The 18,564-nt window shown below is 40.3% G+C and overlaps 1 protein-coding gene across 1 annotated transcript in view; it reads right to left on the bottom strand.

Annotated features, from left to right (window-relative positions):
* TM9SF2 (transmembrane 9 superfamily member 2) overlaps positions 1-16,661 on the bottom strand; it is a 56,592-nt gene extending 39,931 nt beyond the window's left edge. The window contains exons 1-3 of the mRNA XM_082602504.1: positions 16,312-16,661; positions 2,296-2,363; positions 151-244 (exon numbers count right to left, since the gene is read on the bottom strand). Of these exons, the coding sequence (XP_082458630.1) occupies positions 151-244; positions 2,296-2,363; positions 16,312-16,476 (327 nt within the window). The 5' untranslated portion in view covers positions 16,477-16,661. The remainder of the gene's footprint in view (positions 1-150; positions 245-2,295; positions 2,364-16,311) is intronic.
* Positions 16,662-18,564: the final 1,903 nt, after the last annotated feature.

Raw genomic sequence — 18,564 nt, 5'->3', positions numbered from 1 at the left:
TCTAAACTGTGACTTTTAAGAAATTTTTCCTGGATGCAAAAGAGAAATGAATTCCTTCTTAGCTAAGTTATCACAGGCTTTTCTACAAGGTGGGGAGAAAAAAGAAAAAAGATGCAACTAAATAACTTTTATATAACACTGAATACAAACCTTATATGGTGACGGTTCAATTCTTTCCCCAAATAATACCTGACCTAGATTTTCAGACGGCCGTTTTCCTTCTGATGCTTGGCAAAAATCAAACCTGCAGGCAAGAATATTTGAGTTTTTAAGCATAAAAGGAAGCAATGAGATATCAAACCCCTAGCCAATCTAGAGGACAGATTAGGTACTGATCAGTCCAGCAGCTCTACTAGATGAATAAGAAATATATTCCTACTCCAAGTTCCACGTACCGCATCTCCCCAAAACAAACAAACAAACAATCTGAAAATCATGCCTTAGAATGCTTTGATTTTTAAATAATATTTTATTAAGATATAAATTATAGAATTTAAAAACTGACACATTGTAATTTATTGTTGTTCATTTCAATGATAAAATTATTTACACCCTAGTGTTCAAGGGAATTTTGCGTAACTCACCTCCTTTTGTTATCTTTCTAATTCAAATATTTACTTAATGCCATTTCAAGAAGATGTGTCAACTACATGGGTTGCTGTCTCATCCCAATATACTGGCCAACATGAAAAGCAGGCTAGACAGACCCTCCGAGAACATGGAGCTGTGGAGAAGCCATAACCAGGCAGCTGTAAGCTTCTCTCTGTGCTATAATTTCCTTGTATTACTAACCAAATTTTCATAAAGTTTTGTTTGAACGTTACAGCCTAATTTCAGCCTTGCTATAGAATATTAAAGGGCAGTTCTGTGCTCACCATGGTCACCATGGTTGAGACCAGCACAGTGAGGGCTACAGACTAGTTAGATCCCTAAGAGGAAGATGAATCTTGGGTGATAAAAAACTGGGGCTGGGAAGTCCCCAAATGAAGATTCTCCATCTACTGGACATAAGAGATTCACTGAGTTTTCCCAATAGCCACAAAGATTTAAGGAGAGAGATTTGTTTATTTAACAAAACAAAAACTAGAAAAAGTCTCCAATAGTTACATATATTATGGTCCATTCATTCATGAAATTTGTATTCTCTTCTTACACATGTTTAGGCACATGGATTCTTGTAGGATAGTCAAACTTTTTGTGTGTGTTTTCTACAGTAAACATATTTTCTTTCAAAACTCTTAGATACCAGAGAAATTTAGAAGCCAACTAAAATTTAGGAACATATTTTATACCCAATATAGAATATAGTGCTCAAATGAACAAAGGATATTTATGCGGCATTTTTTTGTAATATCAAAAAATGGAAATAATGAAATGCTCATAAATAGAGAATTAGTGAAACAAATCATACACAGACTCTATACGATCTCTACAAAGGGATAATAAACAGCTACTAAAAAGACTGAGGAAGCTGTGTATTAATATAGAAAAGATGTCCACATAGATTCAGTGAGAAAAACAAGGTGCAAATAAAATATATAAACCCGCTTTCATTTAAAACAAAAATGGGGCTTCCCCGGTGGTGCAGTGGTTGAGAATCCGCCTGCCAATGCAAGGGACACGGGTTCAATCCCTGGTCTGGGAAGATCCCACATGCCGCAGAGCAAATAAGCTCATGAGCCACAACTACTGAGCCCACGTGCTGCAACTACTGAAGCCCGTGTGCCTAGAGCCCGTGCTCCACAATGAGAGAAGCCACTGAAATGAGAAGCCTGTGCACCGCAGTGAAGAGTAGCCCCCGCTCGCCACAACAAGAGAAAGCTCGCACACAGCAACGAAGACCCAACACAACCAAAAATAAATAAAATTTTTAAAAAATGTATAAATGTGGTTGCGTATGTTAGAATAAGTAGAGAAAAAATGCAGGGGGCAGACAACAAAGCAGTTATTTCTGGGGACTGATTATGTGGGACATATGGATTTTGTTGAAAACTATGTGGGTTTTTTTATAATCAAAAAAATTAAAACAAAATGGCTATTTGTCCAGTCAGGTAAAAAAGGAAATCCATTGTTTTCGTTGGTGCTTCTGTTGCATTGCAAAGTCACATCAACAGATCGCATTTCACATTTTAACCCTACCTGAGAAATAAACAATACCCCTTTTAAAAATGTATTCAGGCCCTGTACATTTTTTAAATGCATATGAATTTATCCATAACTGTGGAGAAAGTTCTAAATGTACAAAATTCTGATGAGTCATAAAATTTCATATAAAAACCAAGCTGAAAAACTTACGCTGTATATTCATAAGGAAGAACAGATTCCACCGAGTCAAGCCTGTTCACAAATAGTTCTATTTCAGCCTGAAAATGAAGAAACACAGAATTAGAATATAAACAACTAGAGACCAACTTAGGTCATGCCTAGAATTAAAAGGGAATTTGACTTTTGAAATGAGAAATTTTATGATACCCAACTCACTTTAAAGAATTACTTATAAATCCATTCACTGAGATTTATATGCATTTAAATTACAAAAAAATAATTTTCAGTTGCAAATGTCTCCAATAGTTTCTAAATGCTTTAAGTTCTAAAAATTTCTAAAAAATTAAATAAGTATTTAAATTAAATAAGGTATCACTCACTACATCAATATAGATTGTTTTTAAAAACCTGGTTTTCAAATTCAGTATTTCATTCTGCAGCACAAAGATAATTTTTATTTTTAAACAATTTAAAAAAAACCTTCTCAGGGCTTCCCTGGTGGCGCAGTGGTTAAGAATCCGCCTGCCAACGCAGGGGACACGGGTTCAAGCCCTGGTCCAGGAAGATCCCACATGCCGTGGAGCAACTAAGACTGTGCGCCACAACTACTGAGCCTGCGCTCTAGAGCCTGCGAGCCACAACTACTGAAGCCTGAGTGCCTAGAGCCCGTGCTCCGCAACAAGAGAAGTCACCGCAGTGAGAAGCCCGCACACGGCAACAAAGAGTAGCCCCTGCTCACCACAACTAGAGAAAGCCCGTGCGCAGCAACGAAGACCCAATGCAGCCAAAAATAAATAAATAAATAGATAAAAAACACAAAACATTCTCACAGCATTCAAGGAATGCTGTCAACAAGAAGAAAAAGAGAAATGGATGCATCCACGAAATATTTTGAAAATAAATTTGATAGGACTGATGGGTTTTATGTGAGAGTAAAGATAACACGCCTTAAGCTTAAAGACGAGAGATGCTTTAATTTTCTGATTTTGACAAGTAACAAAAGGGACACTGGAAGAGGATTAGGTTTGAGGGGAGAGATCATGAGTTTGTCTTTAGACATGTTTTGTTTGAAGTGCCTTTGAGATACCTAAGTGTAGAAGGATAAACAGTCATGGCATTTAGAAAAAAATCTGGAGATACGAATTTGAGACCCATCTGCGATTAAATTCAATATGAGACCACTAAACTTTGGCTAAAAGTTTTCCAAAGCTGTAACACCTGTGGCTCTTTGAAATGTGAAGTGGTTACAGCCTTTTGGAAAGCAAAATACATACATTCTTCCACCCAGCAATCCAACTTATGAGAACTTAACTCCTAGGAATAAAATCATGTGTGCACAAGAGATGTATAAGAATATATACTGCAGACGTGTTCATTAAAAGTCTAGAAACATACTGTAGTATGCCTGTTGATAGTAAATTAGCTATTAAAATAAACACCATGGGACCATTAAAAAAAAGAAATGTTGCCAGGTAGGTAAGAAATTTCTAGATCAATTGTACTAGAAACACAATCTCATGCTCTTAAGCAGACAGGAGACAGACAATGACAACATGGTTTAATTCTGGAGGACTGCTTTGATCAATTTGAGAATGCTTAACTACAAAGGTAGTAACAGAGAAGAAATTCATAAAGACCAAATCAAGTTCAACAACAGAGGAGAGGGAGAAAAGCTGTATCAACTTCCTAGGAAATATGGGCTAACTCAAAGCCACACCTTCCTACTGAAGCTCCCAGGATTTCTTCAATGTATATTTGAAGTTCCAAAGGAACTTGTACCCAGGTACCCACTCTCCCAATAGGGGCTCACTGCTACTCAATACAGAATTCTTTAGTTGAAAATGTCAGTAAGTAATCTGTGCCCTGAAGTACTTTTGGTACTAACCAAAAACAACTAAATAGGAGCTGTTTACCTGTATTTTATAGGGTTAGATCACTATGGCTGCCTCTGGATTCTGATCTGAGGCTACCTGGAAGAGCATAAAGCCACACCTGCCATTTCGATCTCATTTACTAGGGCGGTCAGCAGCCCTCTATACCTGTTAATACCCCCAAAGTGAGACAAGATGTTCAATGTACAAAAACTAATAATACACTGTCATTGGAAAAACAGCAAAACACAGTGGGCAAAAGTAGACCTCTGGGGCCAGTTTGCCTGGGTTCAAATCCCAGCTCTACCACTTATACTTGGTCAAGTTATTTAGCATCTCAGTTTCCTCGTGGTGCTTCAGTTTCTTTATCTGCAAAATGGGGATAACAGTAACTACCTCACAGAGGTATGAGGATTAAATGAGTTAACATTTATAAAGTATGTCAAACAGTGCCTAATACATGAAGTGCTATGTATTTGTTAAATAAAGAAAACCAAATTTAATGATATTCAGAATAGGGAATGCCTAAACTACACTGCTCATCCACTAAAATGCTCATCCAATATTCACGATATACAATGGAAGACATTAGCCTTTGCACACGGTACTGAAAACACACATAAAACCCCTAAAACCGTACTAAAATAAAATGACAACTCAATGGTAACACTGTCTCAAACACAAAAAGAGTTTAACTGTGTCTCCTTGTACAAAATATTCAAGACTATATCACTGGTCTTTTTGGCTAAGAAGATAATGGGACATGATATTTAAGCTTACAGAATGCTTGAGTAATTATCACAAACTTACATAACTGTTGTGAAGGCAAAATTCCCCGTTGATAGCTTACTCTGCCAAAATAATTTTCACTAATTATAAGGGGTCAACACTGCTATGAAGATATACCAGAATCCAAGCGCTCTATTTACTGTATTTTTTTTTTTTCCGGTACGCGGGCCTCTCACCGTTGTGACCTCTCCCGTTGCGGAGCACAGGCTCCGGACGCGCAGGCTCGGCGGCCATGGCTCACGGGCCCAGCCGCTCCGCGGCATGTGGGATCTTCCTGGACCGGGGCACGAACCCGTGTCCCCTGCATTGGCAGGCGGACTCCCAACCACTGCGCCACCAGGGAAGCCCTAGTTAATGTTTCTTAATGAAGACTGAAAGTTCCTATAAAGCTAATCCAGTTCACATCTTTAGATTTCTTTCTAGGGAGGAATGCAGCTATTATATTCTACACAACTTTCTATGTTTCGAGTCTCAAAATCCATAGATCCACATTTTCATCACATAAGCTAACTCCCTTGTGCCACAATTAAGCATATTCCTTACTCTCAGTACAAAGAGATTAAGAACATAGACTCTGAAGCTAGGCTGCCTGGGTTTAAATCCTGGCTCTGACATTTACTAGCTGTGTGATTTTGGGGAAGTTTCTTCACTTCCCTGTGCCTTGGTTTTCTCATTTGTAGAATGGAGGTAATAATAATCCCTGTTGCAACTGGTTTTTGAGAAGATTCGAGAACAGTGCCTGTCACAAAGTACTATATAAGTATTTACTATTAAGCAGTAACATCCAATAGAACTTTAAGCAATGAAAATACTCTATCTGTTCTGTCAAATACAGTAGCCACTAGCCACACGGGGCCATTGGTCACTTGAAACGTGGTCAGTGTGGCTGAAGATCTGAATTTAAATTTTTATTTAATTTTACATTTAAAAAGCCACAGGAGGGCCTCCCTGGTGGCGCAGTGGTTGAGAGTCCGCCTGCCGATGCAGGGGATACGGGTTCGTGCCCCGGTCTGGGAGGATCCCATATGCCGCGGAGCGGCTGGGCCCGTGAGCCATGGCCGCTGGGCCTGCGCATCCGGAGCCTGTGCTCCGCAACGGGAGAGGCCACAACAGTGAGAGGCCCGCATACCGCAAAAAAAAAAAAAAAAAAAAAAAAAAAAAAAAAAATAAAAATAAAAAGCCACAGGAGGACTTCCCTGGTGGCGCAGTAGTTAAGAATCTGTCTGCCAATGCAGGGGACATGGGTTCGAGCCCTGCTCCAGGAAGATTCCACATGCCACGGAGCAACTAAGCCCGTGTGCCACAACTACTGAGCCTGCGCTGTGGAGCCCATGAGCCACAACTACTGAAGCCTGCAAGCCTAGAGCCTGTGCTCTGCAACAAGGGAAGCCTCCGCAATGAAAAGCCCACACACCACAAGGAAGAGTAGCCCCTGCTCGCCACAACCAGAGAAAGCCCACACGCAGCAACGAAGACCCAATGCAGCCAAAAATAAATAAATAAATAAATAAAATTTATTAAAAAAAAAAAAGTCACAGGCGTCTAATGGCTTCTATATGGGACAGCGCAGTAATGGAAAAGAATAAAATGCTGCTTAGTACCCTTTATAAACCCTCTTCATATACTTAATATTTTACTCTAGTCATTGCAATCTTCCCTTTACTTGGAAAAATAACTCGAATGTTAGTCTATCCCAGAGGTTGGCAAATTTTTTTCTTAAAGGGCCAGAGAGTAAATATTTTAGGCTTTGCTGGACCAGCAGTCTCTGCCATTGTAGTACAAAAGCAGCCACAAACATTACATAAGTGAATGAGCCCAGCTGTAGCCTAATAAAACTATTTATGGGGATTGAAATTTGATTTTCATGTAATTTTCACTCATCCCTAAATATTCTTCTTCTTCTAATTTTTTTCTAATCACTTAAAAATGTAAACACAGTTCTTAGATTGAGGACCCTACAAAAGAGATAGCAAGCTGGACTGGACTCCTAGTTCATCCGTGAGCTCTGTTTACTAGGTATTTTTCAATGTTCTTTAAATTCATGTCTTAGGAAACCCAAAACAGGGCAAAAGGTTCAGAGATTTGATGCCATTTAAAAAAAATTTTTAGGACACTGCTGAAGAGCATATAAATTTAGGGTAAAAGTTTCTTCCATTTCTACCCAATGGATGAGGCAAGAATTTCTGCTTAGCCTATGATGTTCTCTCTGAAGTTTCATGGTACATCTCTTAGCTATAGGATTGTAAGATTGAAGGAAAACCTTATTCTCATTTTCTGACTTCTCTCATCTCTCCTTTGAGTCTTAATCTTTCAAAACGGAAAGGTCTTAATCTTTTGAATCATCTATCTCCTTGATCATGCCAGCTGCTTTTCTCGGGACCTTGCCCTACTCTCACATCTTTCTTAAAAGGTATAGCACTGAGAATTACAGGCAGAATTCAAGGTATAGACATCAAAGCTTCATATATGTATAGAATGACATTGTTACTTTTCATTAGCCTTTTTGGCCAAAAGCATAAATTCTTCAATGACACTCTTCATCTCTTTCCAATGTTCTGTAACTGATAGTTTAAAGCTCATCACCTCAAATATATAATTGTTAACTGTTTTTCTTCAAATATACTTTAACTTGTCCATGACCAGATTAATTTACTACCTTTTGTTCTCTCATATAACTTTAAGAGAGCTTCTGGAAGTATATTCCCAGTGGCTTTATATTATGTTGATACAAGAGTTTAATACTACTAGCTAATTAAAACATTTCACATTCATTCTTTTTGCTAAATTTAAGATCCAAATTAGCCTCAGGGACTTCTGGAAGTCTGTCTCCATTTTTACTACTCCCCATGGTTTATTCCCTACCCCCGCTCGCCCCTAAGCTAACCCACACCACTTGAGATTCCAATTTAACCTTTTTAAAAACAATCTTGTCAAAACTTTAGACATCAAATTCACTGGCTCCCTCTAAGTCTACTTTAAGTCTCTGAAGCAAACTCTAGAAGCCAGGAAAATTTCTCTTTTAGACACCATGCTAGTCTTCTGCTTATATAATTTAGTATCATTTAAACTGATTATTACCACACTTATTCCATTTCAGTCTAGAGCCCAAAGACCCACACACCCTCCCCTCCCTATTTTCTTATTTGTACATTATTAGTTTTTATCCATCTCACACTTGGCATTTTGTCTACTATCAACTTCCCATTAAATTTACCGTATCTATCAACTTTTCCTGATCTGGTGACGTAGCTTCAAATTCTACTCCTAATGACAAAAACGTTAACGTCACCGAAGAAGCATGTTTCAGCCTTGCTGTGTGATTTATAAGGATGTCTACAATTATCAAGGTCTGTCCACAAAATTTTCCAAAATATTGACGGCAAAATTCAAAAACAATTCTTCTCACAAATCTTTCACCCAAAAACAAAACTAATTTTAGCACACACAACATATAAATAGAGAACACAACTTCAGTTTGGAGGGAGAACAGAGTCAGACCGCTGGGTTCATTTCAAATCCTAGGTCTGTTGCTAATAAATATGTGCTTATGGGCAAGTAATTTTGAATGTGAGCAATGAATGAGGTAATAATAAAACAGAAAACGATACAGAAGCTGGTTTATAGCTGGCACACGATAACTGTAAGTTAAATGTTTAACTGTAAGCTAGATAAAGATAGCTGTTATTACCTGTTATTTCAGAGAAGCTGGACCTTCCTCAATCCAAATATGTATTAGTATAAGGATAACCTTGAGGGGTTCTGTGAGAGGCGCTCCTTCCTCCCTCCCATTAAAGGACACTAAGCACAGTGGCTTCTGATCTACTGTTTGTGCCTCTTCATTACTCCCTTCCTGGCTATCGGTCTCGGGAAGAGGAAGATAATAACTATCAAGCACAATTCTCATAGTAACCTTATGAGCTAGGGATTACTTGCTCTACTTTAAGACAAATAAGTTCAATAAGTTCAAAAACTGGACCGCTGGCTCAAAGAAGTGAGTCAACTCAACGGCTGCTCCCACTTTTACGTTTTGCTGCTCTCCTCCACTTTTCTTCCTTCTAGTCTCTCCTGACACTTTTCCACACTTACTTTTACAGGAAAGTTGGTCCATCATAGATATCACCACTAAATCGTGGACCTTTTTCCATCGCTTGGTGAACTAGTCAAAACACACCTTGGATATTCAGTTCATTTTGGCTATTTCTGTAGCACTTTCATTCATTCTTCCTTTTTTAAACTGTGAGAATTTGAAATTTTAGTATTTATCTCATTTAAAACATGCTAAGAATTGTAAATTTAAACTGATACATTTAACACAGAATAGAGCAATTTACAACGAATTTGCAAATATGCTACATTTACAACACTCTATTTTAAATATTGACCCTTATAGTGAAACAGGAAAATTTCAAAAATATTATAAGTATTATAAGAATAATATTACGAGATCCTCGTACTATGACAGTAGGACAAATGTTAAAAACAAGAAAGAAGAAAGGAAATGAGACTGCTAGTGAGTTTATGTGGTTTCATGAAGGGCAAAAGTATGTTACAAACATGACATTCATCCCTAAAAAATATAAATATACACACAGATAAAACAAATAGAAGAAAATATAAACAACTGTTGGCTCTAAGGGTCTAGGTGGATATACAGGTGATCATTATATTATTCTTCCAACTTTTTGAATTTTGAAAATTGTCACAATTAAAAGTTGGAAAAAGAAAAGGCTTGAAAGATGAGAGTAGACTTTAGTCATATTATGAAGTGACAGAAGCCAAATCAAAGCACTAAGAAATAAAGACTAAAGAGTAAAGTTTAGTGTGGGAAGACGTCAGAAGCAGGAAAGATGACTTCAAAAGAAGTAATAAATAGGGGGAAATAGCAGAATTTGCAATATATGTGAAAACCCAGGAACATTCACAACAACAAACCCTGAAAAACCATGGGAAATTCATTCAATCAACACATTTATTCAAAGCCCATAATGTCCTGTACTAGAGACCGTGAATGCCATAATAATATAAAACCCATGAATGGTTGCCTTTCAAAGAATTTATAATCCAGATGGGGAGATAGGGCACACATTCAAGGAAGTAAAAGAGAAAAGTGGCAAAGCTATTTATGTGTTCTTAGGGTAGCTAGTGGGATTTAGTTTTCTTATTAAAATAGCAATCGCTGTAAGAGAGCAATACTTGATTCATTTTAAGGTCATTTTCCATTCTAAACATCTTCTTTATTCCCCATCCAAGAGTTAATTACGTGCATCTCCTTCTGGAGATAGCCAACTCCAAGATATCACTTACATGACTCAAAAGAGCCTTCCTTAAAGGTTACTTTCTTCACATTCCCACTTTCAACTGTCCCAAAATGAGTTATTACAAGCATGAAAAGTTGTGACAACATTAACCATTTTAAGAAATGTACAGATTAATCCTAAAGCAAGACTGTAAATTCTAAAGCAAGACATAGACAAAACAAGACTGATTACAATACCACCCTAAGAAACCTTTTATGGAAATGCTTTTAATTAATTTAGAGTTCTATCATCTTCCTTCTAAATCCTTCTCCCAAATGTACAATTTTATTTCTAGTCCCCATCTGCCCACTCTACTTCTGATCCCAACTTTGGTCACAACTACACCCTATTTTATTACTTCAAAGCATGCCATGCTATAGGACTGCATTTCCCCCCATTTCCTTGTTCCTTTGTGGGTTTTTTTTTTTTTTTTTTTTTTTTTTGCGGTACGCGTTGTGGCCTCTCCCGTTGCGGAGCACAGGCTCCGGACGCGCAGGCTCAGCGGCCATGGCTCACGGGCCCAGCCGCTCCGCGGCACGTGGGATCTTCCCGGACCGGGGCACGAACCCGTGTTCCCTGCATCGGCAGGCGGACTCGCAACCACTGCGCCACCAGGGAAGCCCTGTTCCTTTGTTTTGATTCTGCTTTTACAACTGCCATCATGTATGTCCCACCCGACACCTACAACTGTTTTTCAAGGTAGAAAGAAATCTCAGTGAAGAAATGTGACTTTGTACAATGATCAAAGCAAGTGACTAGTCACAAAAGTGTCTGAGATACCAAGGTACAGCCATAGAAAAGGAAAACTATGGAAGCTTCAATTACTTTAATATTGGAGAAGCCCACAGTGGGAAAAAGTCCGAAGAAGGAAAACCTTAGCTCAGATACAATTTTAAAATCCCAATAGAAATGCTGGAACTCACAAATGGATGTTCATGAGCTTTGAGTTACCTGACCAACAATGCCCAGAAGCTGATCTCCTAGATACTAAGGTTCTTCCTCCACTTCCCATCAAAAAATAAAATTTCAACTTTAAAACTGTATCAAAGAAAGGAATAAACATAAAATGGTTAAAAACTGATGACATAGGTAAAGAGCTTTCTGTTGTAACTGCAATAACTGTGGAAGTCCAGGATTACAAGCAGCCCAGGATCGGCAGGGCAGGGCAGGAGAAGAGGTACGGCGCTCAGTCTAGAAGATCCAGGAGTACCCCAACGTGGTGAAGAGCCTAGACTTCGGACTCACACACTCCTGGAGTTGCATCTTAGCTTCGCTACTTATGGAGGTATGTTTGGTTGAGAGGGTACTGCATCCTACCCAGCTTCAGTTTCCCTATCTAAAAACCACAGGATTGTTTGGAGGATTAACTAAGATTAATATACAACTGGCACACATAAAGTACACAAATTGTAGTTTCTATCACTGTAATTAGCAAAGGGCACTAAAGAGGTATGAAAAGGTGAGAGTAAGAAGAACAAAGAAAAATATATTTCACAAATTTCTTACAAAGCCTTTCATCAACACGTAGTTAATTTTCATGGCAATGGCCAATGGCCTTGTAGAGTGCATATATTTAGGTAGCTACAACTAACTACAGTACAACACTTACTACGAGGACACTGCAGTAGAAAACTGCAAGGAAGAACAGAAGTAGGGGTTTGGGAAACTGGGCTCTAAGGCTGACTGAGCTCAGACCAGTTTCTAGAACTTATGTGTGTCTGCATGTGGAGCACCTGTCTGTGGTTTTGTTTCAGATGTTCAAGAACACACCTCTTGAAAAGGGCTTCCCTTTGTAGACAGCAGTAGGACAGTATTTTATCTGTATCAACAACGCTTGCTTTTCCTAATCCTAGCTCTCACATCCACTATAATGAACGATCACAGTTTCAAAATAGTTTTATTCGAAAATTTAATTTCTGAACGCAAACCTTCTAACTCAGTTCCATGTACTTTTTCACAGGAACAGAGAACAATCGTTGGAATGTGGATTTATCCAAAGTCGTTCTTTCCAATGACAGATTTCATGCCTGAAACAATATCAGTAACCCTCACACACTGATTACTTTCCAGTAGCTAAGAGTCAATACTCTTCTTCCAGAAAAAAACTATGGGGCTTCCCTGGTGGCGCAGTGGTTGAGAGTCCGCCTGCCAATGCAGGGGACATGGGTTCGTGCCCTGGTCCGGGAAGATCCCACATGCAGCGGAGCGGCTGGGCCCGTGAGCCATGGCCGCTGAGCCTGCGTGAACGGAGCCTGTGCTCCGCAACGGGAGAGGCCACAACAGTGAGAGGCCCGCGTACCGCAAAAAAAAACCAAACAAACAAAAAAAACCTATGAAAACATGAAACTAAATATCGATAAATATATACCAATTATATTGTTAGGTACACATGTAAATTATATTTTTTGTTCAAATATTTCAAAATCTTCAAAATCTCTATGGTCAAGTTAAAGCAGGTAAATAATACATTCATTCCTGTGTTTGTGCAGAGCAACGTTTAGAACTGTTTTCTTAAATTTGACTAATTCCATATTTATAGGCAACTGCTCCCAAAATAATAGACACAAAATTTATTAAAAGCTTCTAAAAGTAACTACTGAGAAAGGAAAGTTAAAATTGTGATTCTGATTTTTTTAATAAAAAAGTTGTTAAACTAATCCATTTAAACTTTTTTTTAACACCAGGGGGGTATATTTGGTCATTTTTCCTTACTGGACAGGAAAGAAAATCTTACTCTTTCATCTAAGAACATGACCTGTCCGTGCACACACATCATCAAACAGTAAAAAAGTGGCAAATGTTTTCCAGAGCTAGTTGTTCATGTTGACAAGCCATTAAATAATTGCTTGAAAGTTAAAAGCAGCAAGGGTGAACTGCTCACTAATCTTCAGTTATCAGCCATTAGAATGCCACTTAGCACACTTAAGACTCAATCTAAAGGTAACTTCACATTTATCTATTCACTTCTGACCAGGGCTTACTCTACTTACTGCAGTCAACATATTATCCCCTTAGCTTAAGAAAGTAAAATGCTAGCAGAAAGGAATACCATGGTTCAATTCTTTAATACTGTGGTTTGAAAAACTAACAAAATAAGACAAATAAGAGAATTGAAAGATGGAGAAACCTCAACAGCAACAAAAGCAATGCAGCATTAAAAAATGTTTAGGTACCATCACATAGCTATTAAATTGATAAATAAAAACTATAAAATACTGTGAAGACACATGGAATCATTCAGCTAATGGCACTGTAAATCAAACCTACTTTTCTTCAAAGAAACCTGGTAATATTAAATAGAGCTATAAAATTGCTTCTTCCCTTTGACCTAGTAATTTGTGAATATGCAATGAATTCCTGCTAAATACATTCTAGCAAAATTATTTACAATATAGAAAAATCGGGACCAATCTAAATGCCCTACAAGCAAGAAACAGCTAAGCAAACCATAGTATTGTAACACTACAATGAAATACTGTACAGTCAATGAAAATGTGCACTATGTTGATACTCAAATGTACCTGTAATGATAGCAAGCTAAAAAAAAAAAAAAGGCACAGAACACAGTCACACTGTTTATTAAGGCTAATGAAGATCATAAATCAGAAGTTAAAGGAATATGAATATGACTGTATGTTCACTGGACTTCTGTTTCTATGTCAGTAAATTGAACATAAAATAATTTTGAGAGGAGAAAATGACCAAATCCTCAGGGTTCTTTTGATTGTCTCTCAATATACATGGTGAGCTAAATACAGGACATGGACTTCACAGGATATGTAAAGATTATACTCCATAAATTACACTTATGCTGAAGATAAACTTGGTTCATCTTTACACTTATGAATATTGTATAATATTGCAACAATGATAAATATTGTACTTTCCCTCCAGGAAAGGCAAAATATCTTTCAAGGGGAATATATAGTAAGCAAATATGATTATCTCTATCTTACAGATGGAAAAACTGATAGAAATAGTATGAATGACCTACCCAATTCATCCAACTCCTGATTCCCTAACCTAAAAGCACCTCTGGAAATAATTATTCCCATTTCACAACTCCCATTTCCAATTTTTAAAATAAGTCCTTTCAACTTTTCTGACAGTGTAGACAAGACTGTCTTCCTTAACAACTATGAAATGGATGAGAAAAAAAGTATTAATACCCTGATTGAAGTAATGGAAATTTAAGTTTACTGTTTGAGAAGCAAAGAGAAGAAATATTAAAGTGTACTTCAAATTCCCTACACCAGTTAGTCAAATTCTAGGGAAAAACTGCTAAAAGTGCCTCTTTCTACTGGTCTAAGATCTGTTTCCACTGACCAAGATGTGAAAGTAGCTGGCAACAAAGATGAAATCCAAACACTTCAGAAAAATGATCTGTCTTGCCTGTTTTATCCCTATACCTGTGAAAACTAAAAATCCAAAAGGATTCCCTGAAATTAATTGAAAGTTAACTAAAAGGTAACTACCTAAAGAAGGACCTGTTGAGGAAACAAAATTATCTAACCAGCAGACCACCTGTAAATTCCACTCATACTCATGTCTGAAGTCCATCTCAAATGTTACTTCCTCTCTGTAGCTTTCGCTGAAGACTCCAATCCGCAGATGTTTCCTTATTTGTGTTTTAGAGCACTTTGGACAGCCATCTTTTATAACATATCAGATTTTGATAATCTGTCATAAGCTTATGACCTTTGAGGTTCCTAGGAGACAGGAATATCTTTTTTGTGTCTAAGGCACTAGTTAGACAATATACGATTGCTGTTAAATTTAAATTTAAAGACCAAATACTAAGTTTTAAAGGCTGATTACTAAAATATTTAATGGAAAAACCTGTGTGCTTGTGAGACTAGCTCTCTTCCACTTGGAAGCACTATTTTCTTTCAGTCAGAACTCTCAAAGAGTGAAAATTTCTTGCACTGCAAGGTACGAGAGTTACAGTATTCAAGCACTAACTGTTGATGTGAGTACACCTGAAAGATTCTTAGACATTTTTAGAGATCCAAGTTTTTAAACAGAAACTGTAAAATGCCATGAAAAGTTTAATAGCTTCTTTAGTGCCCTAAAATAAGCTCAAAATTCACAACTATAGTAAAGCTAGCAGGAATAAAATAAACACCAACTTAAAAAAAACCAAGCTTAGTAAATAAACCTACTTATAGATTGTAAAAATTTGCTGAACGATTATTTGAACTGTTAAAAGTATTGACGGTTTCAAAGAGTTTCTTGCGCCCCAAAGGGTAAGTTTTAGCAACTAAAATAACTGTGTATGTATACTTTCCTGCCCTCTACCTAATAACCTAAAAGCAGGTTACTCTACCTACGTCTCTTTTACTAGTGGTTAAGCTGAAAACCTTGAGTTTAAAGTGGTACGAGATCAAAGTTTTCAAGATCTGCCCTAGGAAGAAAACGCCGGTTTCTCCTGTTGTCTGCTCCTTTTAAGTGTTTAAAACAATCTCAGAGAACCTAGTGGGGTCTTACATATTTTTTGCATATTAATTTTTTTTTTTTTACACTTAAATGGTAGACATTAACTGTCTCAACCATCACAGCGACTCCTTATTAATGCGGTTTACGCGGTTCTGGGTGTTAAATCCCACAAACAAGGAAGCGACTGCTAACCGTGAGGTTAAAACACCTAAGTCCTAGAAAGAACAAGTCCTCATAACCAACCAGGGTTCCAGAAAAGTAGAAGTAATAAATTTACACGTTACTAGAAGACCTGGCCGTCCCCTTCCTTGGAGGCAGGACACGGGGCTGTGAGTGGACACTCGCCCGTGGAACGCTCGCTGACCCGCACGCCTCCAACGCCAAAGCGAGCGCCGTACACACACAGTCCCTGTTCCGGGAAAACTCAGCCCACCTGCTCGTGCTACCTGGCCCGCCGAGTCCGCCAGAATCTACCCCGGTACGGAGGCCGTTCCAGAGCCTGCGCCCCACAGCGCGGCCAACCCCACGCACTTCTGGGGACACCCGACCGCACCCACTGCTACGCCCCCTTCCCCTGAGACGCCGGCTCCCCCTGGCAGGGGGAGGCTTCCTCTTCCGACTGTGCACCGGGGGGTCCGCCAGGCCGCACCCACCTTGCACTCGTCGCTCTTTTTTTCTTCCTCGCAGAAGTTGACGGGCGCCAGGCCGGGCAAGTAGAAGGCGGCGCTCCGACGCGGGCCCGGGGCCGCCCCCAGCAGGAGCAGCGACAGCAGCAACTGCCACCGAGGTGGAGACGGCGCCGGCAGCCTCGCGCTCATAACGGCTGTTTCGGGGAAAGGGCAGCAGAGCCGCGGGGGGTGAAGAGGGAAGGAGGGACGGGGAGGCTCGGCGACGACAACCAGTCCGCCGGAGCTGAAGCAGGCCGGCCCCGCGACGGATAGTTCCGGTTGCGCTAGGAGCCACCGCGAGTTCCGCAACAGACTCCGAAGCGGACTTCGACGGAGCATGCGCAGCGCCGCCTGCACATGCTCAGTGAGAGCGGCCGCAAGCGCCCCGAGGGGTTTCCGGGAGGGAGAGTGGCGGAAATCCACTTGCCAGGTTTTCAGCGGGTCGGCTGGGTGTTTGCAGCGGGAGAGGGTCCAGCGCTCCCGTCCTGTTCCAAATTCCGATCTAGAGGCCCCTTGGGGCGTCGTAGAGCGTCTCACTTGTCCAGCGCCCCGTGCTTGCTGCCTTGCCCTGGTTTTCCACGGTTTCCTCACTACAGTGCCCAAGGCACACCAGCCCCTATTACAGAGGTGGTGCTCCAAAAAGTACTTGCCGATGAAGGCTGAGTTGGTGGAGGGAAGGAGAAGTTTGGGAGACGGTTGGGTGCAGGATAAGGAAACCAATGGGGAGGAACTAGCCACAAATCTTCAAATAGACAGCTACTCAGAGGTGTGTGCACGGACAGGTTCCCAGCATTGGATGCAGTGACTCATTCTTGCGTGGGACAGTGATTGTTTGCATAGACTAAACAAGATCTCTTTAAAGAGGTGAGTGGAAATGAGGTGGGGGGAAAAACGGGAGTAGACAAGTAGGAGAAGGGAGTGTTGACATTTCTTTGCAACGGAAGACGGGAGCACACCTGAGAGCCCAGTGAGAAATGTAGTTCCAGCAAAACAGAAATCTGCTATGATCATCCCTGGGCAAGTTTCTGTCACTTTTCCTATTGAAGTGATGCGATGTCCGTTTGTATATGCACAGACGTACTTGTGTGTGTTTGTGTGGTGCATTTTGAGTATTTTTCAAGGAGAAACTTGCTTTTCGTGACAAAGGAAAACACACAACATAAAAGATGTGAGTTAAATTTTATTCCGGGACTTTACTGAGGACCATAGCACAGGAGACCGCCTCTCAGATAGCTCTGAGGAACTGTTCTGAAGAGGTAAGGGAGGAGCCAGGATATATAGGAGTTTTTTGGCTGGAAAAAAACAGGTAGGCCAACATCAAAAGGCTACTGCTAGGGCCTCCCTGGTGGCGCAAGTGGTTGAGAGTCCCCCTGCCGATGCAGGGGATACGGGTTCGTGCCCCGGTCTGGGAGGATCCCATATGCCGCGGAGCGGCTGGGCCTGCGCGTCCGGAGCCTGCCCGTCCGGAGCCTGCGCGTCCGGAGCCTGTGCTCCGCAACGGGGGAGGCCACAACAGTGAGAGGCCCGCATACCGCAAAAAGAAAAAAAAAAAAGGCTACTGCTAAACACAGAGAACAGACGTCTCAAGTTAAAGGTTTTAGTGCTTTTGTATGTATGAGAAGATGCAAGAATCTGAGTTCACTGAAATTATTCCTTAGATACGCATCTTAACTATCCAGGGCCAGTATATGAAGCACAGAACATTCCTGTTGTTTCCTCCGTCCTGAAGTCCCCTCAGGGTGCACTGTTGGTACACGACTGCAGTAGCGAATAGCCTGATCCTTGTAGAACTGGCCTGGTGGGCAACAGTCTTTATGAAGTCAGTTCCTCTGAGCTTTAGCGTTCAATCGAATCTGCAGAAGAGGGCACCAACTTAGAGTACATAAGCAAGGGATCATAACCCAGAACTACCTCCCGCTCAGAATTCAAGAATTGGCAAGTCAGGACTTCCTTGGTGGTGCACTGGTTAAGAATCCGCTTGCCAGTGCAGGGGACACGGGGGTCGATCCCTGGTCCGGGAAGATCCCACATGCCGCAGAGCAACTAAGCCGAAGCACCACAACTACGGAGCCTGTGCTCTAGAGACCGCGATCCACAACTACTGAGCCCGTGTGCCACAACTACTGAAGCCCGCGCGCCTAGAGCCTGTGCTTGGCCACAAGAGAAGCCACCACAATGAGAAGCCCGCGCGCCACAATGAAGACTAGCTCCCGCTCACCACAACTAGAGAAAGCCCGC

This window comes from Mesoplodon mirus (assembly GCF_964341445.2).
Source record: "Mesoplodon mirus genome assembly, chromosome: 17".
NCBI lineage: Eukaryota > Metazoa > Chordata > Mammalia > Artiodactyla > Ziphiidae > Mesoplodon > Mesoplodon mirus.
This window is presented reverse-complemented; position numbering and strand designations above follow the sequence as displayed.